This window comes from Silurus meridionalis, chromosome 21 (genome assembly GCF_014805685.1).
Source record: "Silurus meridionalis isolate SWU-2019-XX chromosome 21, ASM1480568v1, whole genome shotgun sequence".
NCBI classification, from domain to species: domain Eukaryota; kingdom Metazoa; phylum Chordata; class Actinopteri; order Siluriformes; family Siluridae; genus Silurus; species Silurus meridionalis.
In genome coordinates, this window is record NC_060904.1 from 16,778,203 (window position 1) to 16,795,552 (window position 17,350).

At 37.8% G+C, this 17,350-nt stretch overlaps 1 protein-coding gene across 1 annotated transcript in view; it reads left to right on the plus strand.

The window, feature by feature from the left end:
* The first annotated feature begins 362 nt into the window (after nt 1-362).
* The window catches only part of csmd3a (CUB and Sushi multiple domains 3a), a 232,042-nt gene continuing 215,054 nt past the window's right edge, over nt 363-17,350 (plus strand). The window contains 1 exon segment of the mRNA XM_046833559.1: nt 363-1,077. Coding sequence (XP_046689515.1) covers nt 945-1,077 — 133 coding nt within the window. The 5' untranslated portion in view covers nt 363-944.

The window sequence follows — 17,350 nt, forward strand, 5'->3', positions numbered from 1 at the left end:
TAATCCAAAAATTTGGACACTCTGCTGATGTTGGGCCACACTGGTGCTCCAGTGATTTCATGAACATTATGTGCACCACAATCTCGACTCATGAGCAAAGAACATCGGGTGGTGTTTTCTTAGAGATAGGAGAATGTGAACTTGGGGAAAACTTTGAGGTTGAAGAATTTTGGTCCTTCTAGGAGGCAATTTGCGTGTGTGTGTGTGTGTGTGTGTGTGTGTGTGTGTGTGTGTGTATATGTGTGTGTGTGAGAGAGAGAGAGAGAGAGAGAGACGTGTCTGAGTTGCTTGTATAACCTATAGATGGCAGAAGACTCCATCCTAAATCGCACATTTTCACAGCACGCTTTTAGATGCCAACTCGATTTCCATTCCGAGCAGGACTTCCACAGAAGCTGCAGCTAGGAGGAAAAAAAGTTGCACGCTTTCTCACGCCACGCACCGAGTCGCGCGTGCTCCTCGGGCTCCTTAAAGACGTGTGCGCGCGTGAATCGGACCTTGGAGATATTTTTTTTCTTCTTGCGTGCTGTGTCTGCGTGTATGAGTGTGTGGGTGCATGTATGTGCGTGTGAGTGCGTGCGAGTGTGTGTGCGGTAGAGAATGTATGAGTGTTAAGCGCTGATGTAAAAAAAAAAAAAAAAAATACAATTTGAAAAAGAAAAAAAAAGAGGCACCCACATGCAGTCGGGTGGTCGACTCGTGCCGAGGAGCTCCTCCGGAGGCGCGCGCGCGCGCTGCCACTCCGTTCCACCGTCGGGCGAGATGGTTGAGCTGGTCCGTCGCCGCGTCCCGCGCACCGCATCGCCGTAACGCCGCTCTCTGCCCCCGCTCGAGCACCAGCTTCACCGTGCCGGTGGAGGGGTGGGGGGGAGGATAGGAGGGATAAAAACATACCTCAGCTTTTTTTTTTTCTTCATCCCCTTCTTTCTTCAAGACGCTCCGACATGCCCGAGACTCACGGTGGATTTGTACTCCTTTCCGACGGAGGATGCGTCCGGGACTCCTCGCGCGCCAGGATCAAAGGCGGATTCGTCATCTGGAACGTCGTGTTGTCTTTGATGTGCACCCGCGCGCACGGTAAGCGGTCCACCGCCGCCGCGGCTCCGGAATCCGGGGCGCTGATTTTGTTATTTATTTTTTTATTTTTTGGGCGCCGAAACCCCCCAGCGGTCCTGCGCTTTATAACGCGTCATTACGCATCACTGAAAAAAAATATATATACTGCTGTTCATCCTTTGGGGGCGTTGGGGATGCGTTACTTTTTAATATATGTATATAATTGAATTGTATTATTATATTTGTTGCATGCATTGCTAGTGATATCAGGCATCTCTGAAAGCCCAGACTACATAACGCGTTAACGCTTTGTGGCGCGCGCTGGAGGCTTAATGCGTAGAGGTTTGCAGTGTTGAGTAATTTCATTCAAACCTCATCCATCCAAAGCAGCGCTTTATTGCGTTGATAATCACTCGTTTTATTTATTATTATTACTATTTTTTTTGTGGAGCATTGTGGATGATAAACTCCATCTTATGGTTTGGATTTGCTTTTCTTCAACATGGCAGAGTTTTAAGGCGTTTAATAAACCTGGGGTGATTGGAGGGAGAAAAGTTGAGCACAGAACGAGAAATGGGTTTGCAATCCAACCCGAAAAACAATAAATCTTAAATAAAAATAATAAAAAAATAATAAAAAAATAAATGCTGTTTAAAAGTTTGAAAGGGGATAGATAGATAGATAGATAGATAGATAGATAGATAGATAGATAGATAGATAGATAAGTTAGAAATGGAGGATTGGGACCAGCTTAATTTGAAATCGGGCAGCTGGTGGAGTAAATTGTTGCGCTCTTGCGCATGCGCATGAAAACGCGGTCCACCCAGGAGCGTGAAATACGACTTGAGTGTTATTTAGGTTTGGAAAGACAGCGGAAAAGTCAAACACCCGAGTTCATTCTTTCATTGATCTGCTTAAAACCCCCATTATTAGATCTAAATTATGAATTGTTCATGGTGCAAACCTTCTTCTTTACCTTGTGCATGTTCCACCATAGTCTCCATCATCTTTGGAAAATCCTCAACCAAATATTTGGCATCAAGGCCAAGCTTTACAAGTTTAATTATTCACACAGTCATGATTTTTTTTTTTTCTGCCTCATATGATTATTCTACATTGTTTCTTGTCACATTGAAAAACACAGCCGATTCAGTTTGTAAATCCTGTGCTGGGTGTGATCGTCTTTATAGACGTGACCTGAAGCAGGTCATCCAACTGATATTCACTTGAATATTTCATCATATACGTGTGATTATTTTAGTGAATACAAATCGAATACTTCTTGACACAATTGGACCTAATTTTGAAAAAATAAATTGTGAATCCAACATTAATCCAGTTATTATTATTTTTACTGGTGGCAGTGTTGATTTCCATATAACATACTCTCTATAGTTTTCGAATGTAGGTGTTTCGGCTTCTGCATGATATGACCTTGCTCTTAGTCATAGAGCACATGATGGAACAGCTGAAATAGTAGTAGATGTGTGCATGTGTGTGAATAGACCAGTGATAGAGTGGTGTGATGTGACGTGTTTAGGGGTGGAGTTACTCCAAAGATGACTTTAAAGCATGGGCTTGGGTGTTTTATTTCTCTTATACTGAAATAGTCTTAATTTATTCACGAACAACATGTAATATAGTCACTTGTACCACCTTTACATATAAAACACATTTAATAGATTCTTTTGTAACATCATCCAACTATTCACACGAGTGCAAGCTGTAATTTATGCTTTTCACTTTTCCTGAAACTTCCACCATTAAAACATGGGTTCGAGTTTACACCATAATCAGGTTGCTTGTTCAAATCAAGTCAAATAGGGTAATCTAAAATCTGTCTTTAATATAATAGCTTATATTAAGTTTAGGTTTTAAAACAGCCATGTGATGAATGCTTGGAGGACCTTGGACCCCAAATTTAGAATCACTGTTCCAGACATTTCAATTTTATAAGCAACATTTCCCAATTCCCCAGAAGTTTGTTATATAATAGAGAAATTGGAATATGTGATCTCTGTTCTGAAGACTTGTGGTGGGAAAATGTCTTGATTGTGACGAGTAGTGAAAATTCTGTCCATAAGTATCAAAGGCCATTACACAAAAATCAGTCACTATGTCAGTCATATTTTTAATGTAAGATTAATAGCCAAAACGTAAAATTGGAATGCTTATTAAAGAATAAATCCCTTTATCTTAAAGACTTTCCAGTAGATGAAGTGGACAATAGACACATCAGTGTGATCTACAGTGCTCAAAAACAGAAATCTGGCATTTTAGCTGACTCTGTAGTTTGAATTCCAGTGGAAAAATATACCATTGATGATGCTACACAAGATGTTTCCATCAAGGTTTTTCCTCAAATCACAGATTTTTTTTGTTCAAAGAAATTTATATTAAAAATGTTTGCCTTTTATTCAGAAATTGATCAAACTATGAAGCTGGTTTAAGGAATTAAACCAAACCACAACTTATGTGCATTGTTACATCCTGTACTTCCGACCAATCAGAATAGTGAATTCAACAGCACTGTGTTATAATGTTGCAGTTCTGCCTGTTTTACTAGAGATAAGCATTTCAAAAGAACAGTTCACCTAATAAATGTTGTACGAACTTCCTGTTTGAATGAGGGTAATGTCTTGTCTCAGCAGGCTGCCTGTGTGTGTCATGATTTTAAAATGTAAAAATCGAAGAAAATTCAATTCTAACGCACTTTATTATCGTCATATCGCGATTCCGCGAAAGGCGAACTGCACGTTGTGTAGTCTTTCTCCTTCGCTGAAGTCAATAACCTTTCATTAGCGTTCGCAACGAAACAAATTTGAAATTCCAATAAACCGAAACATTAATTCTAAACAACATCTGTCAATTTATGTAGCAGCTTTTTAACCGGACGATCCTAGTGCCAACTTTTAATTTGCGAGCAAATGCACATATGCGACATATGAAAACTATTTAAAACGGATGGATTATGCATTATGCATTCAAAACAAAGGATTGTTTGAGTTCTCAGGTTGGAGGAGATGAGTCAGTTCGATTAGAAAAGGAAAAAAAAAAAGTTACTGGATGGAGTGATACAACAGTGCTGTTTAAATTCTCAATTCTGATTGGTCGGAAAGTGCTCATTTTGAATTTTTTCTATAGTAACATCTTACTGATTACTATCTATTCATCAATCTATTTATTTTCATTTATTTGATGTCAAAATGCAAATTTTCTGTAAGGATTTTTTCACTCAACATTCATGGAAGGAGTCTCCACTGTCACTACATTGAGGATCGAGAAGTTTATGCTTTTTATTTATTTTTTTATCGGTAAAGATGTGCCACTTCAAGTATTCCTTTGGCATTTATAGTAGGATGCAACGAGTGCCAGTGCTTTGTAATGCTCAGTGAATTTTGGGCTTATTACCTTCAAACTAAAGCATTTTAGTCGCAGCGGCTAAAAATTAGCGCTAATGACTAACTTGTTTTATTTCTCTTTAACATAAAATGAAACTTTAAACAAAAAAAGAAATTTCACTTTATAAACAATTAAAACATGGCATTATTGTGTTAAACAAGACATGTAATATTTTGAGTGTGCTTGTTGAGACGGCTCAGGGAGGAGGAATCAAAAATGTTCATTTTACAGATTAAATATTTGCCGGTTTTTCACTATTTCTTTTCAGTGTTTTAAAGCACACACACGTGTACACACAACTCTCTGAGAGTCCGTTCGTTTGTTTCTCTCTGCTCGTTCTTTTTTATTCCCTTCGCCATTGTTAAAACTCCGCACAGGTGTGTGATCATTACCACTCAGTTCCTCTGACTTTGAACTCCGTTCACTCTGCTGAAAGAAAACGATTGGTGTTGGAGTGGAACCGAGATCTCGAGCGAGGTTGGGGTTCGTTAATTGTTTTTCCGATGATGGCATGTCCTGTAGTGTTTTATTCAGAGTGAGAATCAGATTTACATTTACACATACAGGCAATTGTACAGCAGTACTGGACTGAACAAGACATAGACTAATACAACCATGAATACACAACACTAGATGACCAAGCAAATTAAACAATACACATTGGTGACATAATAGTGCAGTGATTTTCCAGTTAGATGAAAAATGTCACATGGGTACAATATTGCACATATAAAAGGACTAGAGATGGTGTAAAAAAAGTCCAGTAGAGAATAAGGTTATGGGAAGGTGTTTAAAATCTTTCTGGATGTCAAGACAAAGTTATTTTGGTGTATTTTTTATCACCTGCCAAAAGGAAATATTCTGAACAGACTCTCAGGGGTTTGAGGCTTACCTTATGATTCTTCAAGTCCATTTCCGGTCACGGGGCATGTACAGGTCCTGGAGGGATGGCAGGTTGGTTCTGTCGATGCGCCTCGACAACCTAACTAGACTCAGAAGTCGGCGCTGGTCCATTTGGGTTGCAAAAACGAACCAGACAGTGACTGAGGAACACAATTTGGATTTAATAGTAGCCCGATGGCACATCTTCTATCATCACAATGTGTCAGCATTGTTACCAAACATCCATTAATTTGGTTATTGTCAGTAAAACGTCGCTTTGGCATCACGTGCGATCGTTTCGTGCTGTAACTGTAGACAGATCTTTGAGCCTGCTGCATTTTCAAAGTTTTTCCTACGATAGTTTGCTTACTCATGTTTGTTTACTGACTTTACTACCGAGATCAGAGGAGACATGATTCACTCAGATTGACGTAATCCAAATAAGCAGAGGTTGATTTTTCTGCATTTTTTCTTGTGCTGCTTTTCTTTTCTTTTCTTTTATATTTGAGAAAATTCAGCGAGGTGAGGAGGCCTGGGGTGCAGTCATCGCTCGCAATCATCCCAAAGGTGTTTAATCGTTTTGAGATCAGAGCTCTATAGCAGAGGATCTTCCATATAGATCCAACCTATGTTAAGCAGATCTTAATGGAGCTGGCTTTTTTTGGAGCTGGGGATTGTCATGTGGGAACAGATTTGGGTTTATGAGTTCAAGCACAGGGGACATTTCAGTGCTACTTCATCCAATGAGCCTATCCAGGTAAGGTTTTCTATATAGTGTATCATGAGCAACAGGCGCTCATGTGAATCAGGATTCGTTCTTAAAGAATCACTGGTTTGCTGGAAGGAACAGTACTGAGGGAATTGTTTGGTAAACAGAACTCACTTAACGATCTGCACATTGAAACTGAAGGATTTAATTGTGCGTTACTCTCGAGCAGTGGTGGACTAAGTACAGAAAGCATGTAGCTGAGTTAGAGTAAAGATACACTTGAGCAAAAGTGTCCCTTTAAACTTTAGGTATCCAAGTACTATGATTTATTATGGTTATGATGTCTTATCATTTTTATCACACAACTCTTTGCTTAATCAAACTTAATCTCTCAGCACATATTAATGAGTCAAACACTGATTGCTATCTATTAAAATTAGCATGAGCCCAAAACCTTTTTCAAAAAATAAATATGGCCACTGGTGTTGTGGTGAGTTCCAGTCTGGAGTTTCATCATTTATTCCTTTTAAAATGTTCTGCTTGCTTTTGAACTGATGCTGAACTGTGTGTTGGTGATAAGTAGATGCCACCAACCGGCAATGGTGGTTTTAGCTTGAATGAGGCCCTGGGTGCACCACGCCATGACCCAACGTCTCGGCTATTGATTAGTTCGGGCTTTGAAAAGCTCCTTCCTGCTTCAGCTACAGTCACTGGATGAGTAAGACATATTCTTAGAGCAGTCCACAAATTTGGACACATTTCTGAGAGCTCCATTTCATGTATAAAAATCACCCTAAATGCATTTATTGCACAATTAAATACACATGTACAATGCATCAAACTTTTAGAACCAAGAACCGAACAACTCCTTGGCTAATTGTAGCCAAAAGATACATGCAGCATCTACACTGAACAAAATTTTAAACGCAACACTTATGTCTTTGTCCCTATTTTTCATGAGTTGAACTCAAAGATCTACGACTTTTTTTATGTACACAAAAGGCCTATTTCTCTCAAATATTTGCCAAATATATAAACAAACAAAACAAGTCAATATTTATGCATTTATTTGTCTGTTTTTTTTTTGTTCATTAATTTTTGAAAGACACTCTCTTTTCACCTGCACTTATTTTTTTTATTGCTGCTGTTTGTAGTTATTTAAAAAATCTAATTTATTTTGTTTACTGGTTTGTATATTGGTTTGTCTTTTTCAATTATGTGTTTTTATTCCTTTAAATGTATGGCTTATGTATTTATTTATTCATTTATTTATTTAAATATAAAACAAAAACACATTTAGTAATATCTACCTGGTCTTCATTTTGTATTTGTATTTATTCATATTTATTTATTTATTTATTTATTTATTTATTTTGTTTTAAACAAACATCTAGAAATACCAAGTTCTTTTTTATGTATTTATAAATTGTTATTAATTATTTAATTTATTTAATTAATTAGATACATTAAATAAAAGTAAGTTTGCTTTTGCTTTACAAGTTCATGGGATGAACTTTGACCCCTCCTGCCACATGGCTCATGTAATGACGTACATTAGGTTTTGAGTAGTAAAGTGAACATTTTCTAGGTAGCTTTGGAATCTCAGGAGATCTGGAGCTTTGTGCCTTGTGTGTGGTGCGTGTTGGGTTTAAGGAGTGTGCATTTGGGACGACTTGTCCAGCACAAAGTGATCGTGTGAAAGCGAAACGTTTCCTCATGCAGAAGAAAGCTGCAGGACAGAGCGTAATGTGTTATTTTTGCCCGACAGCAGCAGTGTGGATGTTGATGGAAGGTTCGAGCGTCAGACAGCGTTTTTTTAGGCAGATCAATTCCGCCTTGTTAACATTCAGCTTCAGGCTCAACCATCATTTTATTTTTATAATGGACATTGTCTCAAAGCTGCTTTACAGAAATGAACAGATTGCAAACAAACAAACTTTAGTGGAGAAATTTGTCCCTGTAAGTGTGTGTCTAATGCGCGAGCTAGTGACGACACTGAGATGGTATAAGAACGAAACCTTGACAAGAACCAGGATCAACTGTTAACCCAACCTCCTCCTCAACACCGGATTTCTTATAGTTCCATCATTTAAATATTAAACTGTTTACTGATGGACTCTCGAGTGCAAAACTGTTCATGGTAACTGTATTAATAAGGCAGTTATAGCTTATAGTGTTTATAATTTTTTAAAGTTCAAATTTATCTTCATACTGTAGTTTGAGTTGAACTTTCTGCAGTAACCTCATGGATCTGTAGTTCGTGTGGAAATCATCCATATCAGCAGTGATTGGGTTCCAATTGAGTAGAACTCCATCTAGAAGTACAGCATCAGGATGAGCAGAAAGGTGCCTCAGGTGGAGAGAGAGAGAGAGAGAGAGAGAGAGAGAGAGAGATTTTACCTGCAGTTTGGATGAAGAGAGCTGGAGCTGAGCCATGCAGTGAAACCAAAGTCCTTGTGATGCCATATTTTTATGTTCCACACCTATTTTCTAAATGTTCAATAATGAATTGGCTTCACAGTTTGTTGGGGAAGTGAAATGTCACACCACAACATGTCATAAATAAGTAGCAGTATTGCAATTTTACTGATCCTAAAGAAAGATATTTCAGAGACTGTACCTTTTGATCATTACATATTTACTTCTTTATTTATTATTTTATTGTCTCTTTAACATTAAAACATTAAAATGATTTTATATTCTCACAAATAAATTCTTTCTTTTTTCGAAACTTGTATATCTTTACAAATACACACACAAAACCCCAGAAAAAAGAAGACATATGCATATATACACGTTTTATTTCTGTGTTTGGTCTTCACAGTTGCCTTTTCTTTGAAATGCACCATGATGTAAAGAACTTTTTAACAAATTAAAGCATTGAAATGGAAATTACATTGAACTCGTCGCTGTCCAAATGAACGGTGCTGAAACCCTTCTGATGCAGGTTCAATCTGCAGCTTTTTCACATTCGAAACTTGTCCAGTGAGTAACTGGAGAGAATTAAAAAAAAAACTTTGTGTGATTTGATTTTATTGATAGGAAGCTGCTGTGTTTTTTCTGCCAGCTTTAATGATCGCACCCCCGACCTCCTTTTTCTTTCACCAACACTCAAATTCGTCTTTTTCAAAATAACCTCTCAGTGAGAGAGACTTTATTTTCTAATTCACCCAAACCTGCTTTTATTTCTTTTTTCCTTCCCAAACACCCTAATTGTGTTAAATGAACTGTGTCCAAGGCGCTTTAGGAGTAAACATGCAATCCTTATTTTTATCGTTCTTCCTTCCTCCTTCAGCTTGGACACCAGCATGGGCTTGCTGTGGCAGTGTGCGTTGCTCTGTGCGAAGCATGTTGGTGTTCCAGTATGTTGCTCTAGAGGCTCGCGTTTCTAATGAAGTGGGTGAAACGCTAGCTTGTTTCCTACTTCTTAGCACTGTGGGTGGTCTCTTTTTTTCTGAATAAATAATTAGTTTGCCGTTTTGACGCTAGTACATTTTTAGGTTGTGGAGTGTCTACTAATGGGGATACAATCAACCGTTACCAGCATGTACAGAGTTCCATTAAGTTTTCAATAATAGCTCTCAAGCATGCTAAATATTCTCTATTTTTAAGTTAATAAGACAAAAATAGCAGTGGAGACTTCTTCCATTGATGTTTAATAAATGTTTCCTCAATCAGTAATCAGTCAACATCAGTGTGGCCTTTATATATACTTCTGACCAATCAGAATTTGAGAATTTAACAAGTGGTGTGAAAATCTCCCATTTTTGTCTCATTTGTGGGTTTTTGGGGACGTTTGTGGACACCAGACCATAAGACTGATGTATGCTTTATGATCATCCTTTAGTCCCTTTTGCTGTTATAACCCCCATTCTTTGGAGAAGATGTTCCACTAGATTTTGTGAAGATTTGTTGAGGTTCAAATTCATCCTAAAGGTGTTCAATGGAGCTCTATAGCAGGAGATCTTCCACTCCAACCCACGTAAAGAATATCTTCATGGAGCTTGCTTTGTACACATGGACATTGTCATACTGGAACAGGTTTTGGGTTTTCTAGTTCAAGTGAAGATAAAATGTAAAATTACCACATCCAAAGATACAATTGTTTGCCTCCAAGTATGTGGTACCAGTTCGGCAAAGAACAACATATGACTGGAAAAGTCTGCTGTCCCTAAAATATTTCTATATATTTTATGAACTATGATCAGCTGCAACCTAACAAAGGCGTAGAAAAGAAATCATGCTGTGAAAATTCCACTGTTTTCCACAAATGCATGGAAAAATCCCAATAATTTTTCTATATAGTGCATTTAAGGTCACAGTCGAGCCACGTAGTCCCACCCACTGCTGGGGAAATAAAAAATCTGTGTGAGCAGAAGCGATATTTAAGAGAAGAAGCAGCTCCTGGGTGTGGGGAATGATTTTGCTTGTGCATACAGATTTTTATTCGCTTTCTTCAGTTTAAGGCGAGTATGCAGGTACATTTATTTTCCCCTCACGACTCCTACTTATGCATCAGCTTCAGTACTCAGGGTTTAGGCGTGGATTTGCCGGCATACACAAAACCAAATAACCATCACATGCCTATTCTGTGTTCTGGGTCCCCCATAAAACTTTGCCTTTTTATTTATTACAAGTTCTTGTGATATTCCAATACGTTCAATATGTTATGTAGCCCTCGATTTGTTTAAGCAATCAAACCCACTAACTGTACACATTAGGGAAGGTAAGATTCAGTGGTGCATCGGCGTAAAGCTTATCGATGTGATGCATCCATTTAAAAAAGTGTATCGGGACGCATCTTTTTAAACATATTCGCGTCGGGTGAAAAAATGTGTTTCTATAGAATTATTAGTAGAAAGTGACCAATAATTTGTGAGCAGTATTTGAGATAAATTTATCACAACACTACAGAGATCGAGGCGTGTCCCAAGAGTCACATAGAATACAGATTTACATGGCAGAGGTAGAGCTGTAACTTTCTGGAGACACAACAGAAAAAGAACGTCTGGTTTTATTTCATCTGTATCTTTCTTTTTGCACTACAAAAAAGGCGTGAAATCATAAGTCAGAAGGTTCTTAAGTAAATTGATGTGAACTTTCTGCACCATACTGAAATGCAGAGCATCGAATTTTTTCCATTGGATTAAATCGCATTGAGTCGATTTGAAATCGGATCGCACTGCATTGTTATGGGGTGAATCGTATCGGAAGCTGCTTCACATGTATCATATCGTTGGCTATGCAGCGAGAGCCTCAGATGCACATCCCTGATACACATGCATCATTATCCACGTCATTATTGTTAATAACGAGAATCCTGTCAGGAATTTCGTGTTGACCATAAACACAGGTTTCTCTCTCTCTCTCTCTCTCGCTCTCTCTCCCCAAGTCTAATCATCTACATGAGTTGATTGTGTTCCTCTGGCTCTGGATTATGAACCCAACAAGTGTGAGGTGACGGCGCTGCACTGAGCTTCATTCATCCGTGAGCGAGTGAATGCACACAATGGGGCGCTTGACCTTTCCGAATAAACACACGTTATTGAGAGCGAAAGAGCGTGATGGAGAGATTATTGCAGCCGTAACGCCAGTGGGCCGCCATCCTTTCATTGCTTACTGGCGATGTTATTGCAGGTGAATTTTCACAGCATGATGACTCTGGGTCTAGGTTGATCATGGTTCATACAATGATGGACAAAAATACAAAAAGGCTTTCCCAGTCACAGGTGATCCTTCTCCAACCTGCTACCACAAACTCGGAGGTCCAAACCAGCATGACAATGCCCATGCACTAAGCCAGCTCCATGAGGAAATGCTTTACATGGGTAAGAGTGGAAGATCTACTGCTATAGAGCTCCAAACTTAAGACCTTTTGGGAGGAATTTTCACACCCAGGCCTCCTCATCCCACTTACTTTAGTACCTGAGTTTACTGACACCCTTGTGGTTGAATGAATCTGCAGAGATCTCCACAAAAAAAAAAAATCAAGTGAATTTCTTTCCAGAAGACCTTCCCAGGAGACCGTAACAAGTCCACATGATGCACACTGGACTCGGGCCAATGACATTTTATTATTTTTTTTTATTACTTAATTCAAAATGTTGTACACAGTATTTCGATTTGTTTTAGTATATTTTTTGTTTATTTAATAGTATTTATAGCTCTTACATCATTAGGAGATATGCGTAGTCAATAACGAACAAAGTAAATACTCACGAACAAATTCATGCTATGAACGAAAAGTAAACTTGTTCATAAGGTGAGGGAGCGTCTGTAATTGTGTGTTTGTGTATGTGGGGGGATTTGGTTATCCTGTGTGTGGAAGGACATAGGGGTCACAACTAGTATAATCGTGACAATTGGTGCTTCCATTCACCGTCTATTACTGTCGAATAATTGCTCCGTTCTGATTATAAGCCCCCAATTAGCTCGGCAGGACAAAAATAATTGGAAGTGGTGGGCCTGGATGAGCACTTGTCTTTTGACCTGTTTCATTATTCACCCATAATCGAGCTGCTGCACATATTCCATTTTAAAACGTTAAATAGAAATATTGAATATTACACAAAGGAAAGAGGGATGTAAGTGAAAAAGGGCAGACGGCTTAAGTAAATAAGAGACTGTGCCTTGAATTACCACGCTAGTATCGCAAAGAAGAGAAATGCACCAGGAAAGTGTGTGCGCTCGGTTTTAACGTGTCGTCATGCGCATGTGCCGCAACATTATCTTCCTGTCTGCCATTTATTTTCTCCTTTCCACCGCCATGGTGTGTTTGGTTAACGCTCGTGTGTCGCGACTGTACGTCTTGCCTCCGATTGGAGTTCAGAGATCGGAGATTGTGTTGATGGCGCTGCGTGAGCTCATTACACACCTCTGTGGAGTGATGGAATGCCTCAGGCCCGAATTTAACTTTAGATGGTCTTCATTTATCAAACCAGCAGCAGCTTTATTCATGACAGTAAAATCACAGCATATCTGTGCAAGACAGGAAATGTTCCTAATTGGCCTTGATTGTGCATTATCAGTCGTGTAACGGTGTCAGATTTAATGTTCCTGAGGATGGGCTGAGAGATTGTTTCGAAAGGTTCAAGTGCTCTCCCTTATCTTTTATTCAGACTCATGTGCTTCTCTTACTTTTTTTTTCCTATAATGTTACGATCATTGGCTGTTTTTTCAAGAATTGATCGAAAATGTTGGACTTTTTAAAAGCTAGAAAGCAAATCAAATTGTATAATTTTTATTTTCTATTTTGGGGAAAAACTATCCCCCTGCCCCATTGGCCTTTATATAGCATTACATATTCGCCATACTTTGTTTATTTCTTCAGTTTTTGGTTCTATTACTAAGTGACAAAAGATAAAAGAAAAGGAAATTCAGACAGTAGAAATGCATTTTATCAGCAAAAGAAATGGCACATTATTCATTGTAGAGTCACTGTATACTCACTAATCAATGGCAGTTGTAGAACATCTAAAATCATCTAAAGGACTGGCTCTTTGTTAGTACCTCTAACATAATAGTTAATATTTGCTGTGAAGTCTATCTTGCCCAGAAACTTTGTTTTTATTTCGTCCTCTAGTGGGTTGGTGGTTAATTACTGAAATATATACAGTATAAATAAACAAAATGCCACATGAAGCAAAACACTGGAATGTACATGAACGGCCATATTGATTTGCTTTTCTCTGAATGATTCTGCACTCCAAAGCATAAATTTAAGCATAATTTAAGTTTTACTTGGTAAATTCCCACCCAAATTGTAGCTTTTACTCTATAATCACACACAACAGCCTCTAGTTGGAAAGGCTGAGTCTAGCATGCGTTTCATCCAAGAAATATGAAGTCAGCCATTGTTCATCTTCACCACAGGGCAGCTGAATGATCAGTCATAGGAAAGTGTGAACAGTAAATCCAGGAGCTTTCTTTGATACATCATTGGTGCTTCCTCAAAGACAGCCTTCTTCAATCAATTTCCAGATCATGGCTTGAAGGAGGAATCAAGGTTGCATCAGTTAGTGTTCAGGGAATCACCCTTTATTTCCGTTTTCGCTTAGTCACATCTACTGACTGACTTGTTTATAGTATGTGGACTTTTTTTGTCTTAATATTTACTTGGACTTTGTCAAGTGGTATTGAAGCTTCCCACATTCCTTGTTTACCTCAACAGTCTGGAGATTTTGCTAAAATTCTGACAAGTTACTAGTATATAAAGATTAGTTAAAAGGTGGGAAGAAATCTTTTGAATAGATAAGGGCTTTTTGAGATTTCTAGAAGATTTAGACTCCTGGAAATAAAAACAAGAATATGTTGAAGTCTACCATCATATTCAAAACCAGTCACATGATCTGCCCCACTTGACCAGAAGCACCTTGTATGTCCATTGTCTACAACATATTCGACATGACAGACCTTTCTTATCAGATCCTTCAACAACCTTCCAGCATGGATTGAAAAGAATGTGAAGAACATTACAATGATACAGTTTCAAGCAAAATGGGGTCAAACGAGGTCTATACCTCAAGTTGTGAAGAACACACACACTGTGCAGATCAGCCATTCTATGAACATAAGACCATGGCTTGACCTTTTTCTTTGCCTGACTGGCTTCAAAAGCGAGCGGTTATGTTTTGATGGTAGCTGATTCACGGAGGAAAGCCCCCTGCTGTTCAACTCCCAACCTGCAGTCGGTAACAATCAACAGCGAACTAAAAGATTCAGGATGGTTTGCACTGAATATTATATAATGCTAGGAATGGGAAGAGAACAGGAAATTGGTGATAGTATTACTTTGTGTGAACCCCAAATACTTCATTTAAAAGTTTTTATCAACATTCCCATTTATCAATAACCGTTTGTAAACTCGTATTCTGAATAGTTCTGTGTGCAAGTAGTTATTGTTTTTTTTTTTTGGACAGAGTCTCCAGTATTACTGCTGTGAAATATTTCAATGTGTGGATTAGCTTTTGTCTGCTACAGCAAAGAATTTTGCACTTTCTTGGTAATATTCCCATAAGCTAAAATTTTGGTTTAACTTTATGAGAGAAAAAAAAAATGAAAAGCTTGTGAAGGACTGGCTGTTTGTTAGTACCTAGAATGTAATCCTTGATCATTTGCTGTGTTGAAAGAGAATTAAACGTTCAATAATTTACCTGTAGTAGTGGCTCTCCAAGTGTTTTATATGTGGAGAAAAGAGAGAAAAGATAAATATTTCCTCGTAAAAAAAAAAAAAATTACTGATATTGTAACAAATTGAAAAAGATTTTAAAAAGTGTAACTGCTTACATTTGTGTATTATTTTGTAGTTTAAGTTAAATATTATATAATATTATATTCATTAAAATTTAGTCTATTTAATAATATAATATTTTTTTATATGTAAATTGTGGTTCAGTATAAATATATTGTCTTAAAAAAAAAAGAAAGCTCAGAATTAAATTTTTTTAAATAAATACACTATATTTACAAAAGTATTGGGACACCTAACTTTGATGGCCATATATATATATATATATATATATATATATATATATATATATATATATATTCTTCACAAATGACCAAGAATATGTACAAGCAAACTCAAATTTCTGGTGGAACAGCTTACGAGAAGAAGAGGAGGTTTTATAAAAATGCAATTAAAATGCTTCAGAAAGCGCGTACCAATTTTGTGTGGGTGTCCACAAACTTTTGACCCTATAAATGTGTTTTTTTTTTTTTGTTGTTGTTTTTTTAGTATTATCTGATACTCATGATTTCAGTATCACTACCGTCAGAGAGAATCAGGCGTCTTGAGTTTCCTCCATTCCACATTTTTACAGAGGCATTCCCTTGAAATTCGCTCGATGCCATTTCTCCGACTCTCACGACAAGCTCACTCAGATATACGATTCCCAGAGTGTGTGGAATTTGTCAGCTCCTTGTGTGTGTGTGTGTGTGTAAGAAGATGGAACCCTGCTGCCATCTTTGCCCCTACTGCTCTCACACTACAAACAAATCAGTCTTGATGACTCTCCATACACCATGTACGGTGAGCGCCTGGCGTTCAGGATGGAGTGTAGCTGTTTAAACGAATGCAGCAGCTGGGCTCCAGGTCTCAAGCTTGCGTTCTCTCCTCCCTGAACGAGATTGATGTGTTTAGACGCTGATTCATATTACCGACTTGCATTCCTCCTGTCCACCATGCCCCGCCGTGCACTTAATACTGTTCCTCTTCGCGATTTATGGAGGCCCTCTATCAGCTATCGTCTTGTCAGCTCTGGGAATGGTGGCGTGTAATCATGGTGATTGGTGGAATAGACAGCACATGAAAGAGAAATAGAAACGGGATCCAGAAAAAACAAAAAAAATACATAACCTGTAAACAAGACATGACCATATTGTAATGCTTTCAGGTCTTCATGATAAAGAAGGTCTCTGAATTTTAAACTGGTCCATTACAGTGCATATGCGAAGCTTTTCTTTTTCCTCTCTTTTTCTCCATTTCCCTCACAGTGTGGATTAAATAGAACAGCTTTAAATGACCATGTGCAGAAAAGTGCATTCCCAGGAGCTCTTGTGTAAAAGGATGGAGAGTTAAAAAAAAGAGCTATAATAGGTCTGTTTGCTAATGTAGACCTGAGATCATCTTGTTGCTACACAACATTTTGAATCATTTCTAACTCATGTTTACCAGCCTCATGTATTATTGTAGTCTGCGTACTGTAATATTTAATTTGACGTATGTTAAATTTCTTATTTGTCATATTAACTTGAAGACGGGGAAAAAAATTGAGGGAACATCTGTTTATATATAGTAGACGCCATTTTATTGAAATTACATGATGTAATTCTGAATGGATAAAAGCGTAAATTTTTGGATTTTTTTATAGTAACTTCAACAGAAAACATGTAGTTGGTAAGCAGAGAAACCAGGCACAGAACTGTATAATGTGCAGTACATGTGCTCACTGTAAATGTGATACTGTATTTCTACGAATTTACACGAACTCCATCTCACTGTATTCTTGCGAATGTTTTCTCTGTGTGTAAAGTGTGTGGGACGATGATTTACTACTTAAACAATAAAAAAAAAGCATTGTTAGGGTGGCATCCGTTTATTACGTTATATCGTTTTTTTCGTTTATCGCGAACGGTTTCGGAGCGTAACGTAAACGGGGGATTACTGTATATATACAGGTGCAGCTCAATACATTTAAATGTCATAAAAAATGTTTATTTAGTAATTCAACTCAAATTGTGAAGCTCGTGTTTTTAATAAATTCTGAAGTCTTTGTTTTTTAATTGTGATGATTTTGACTC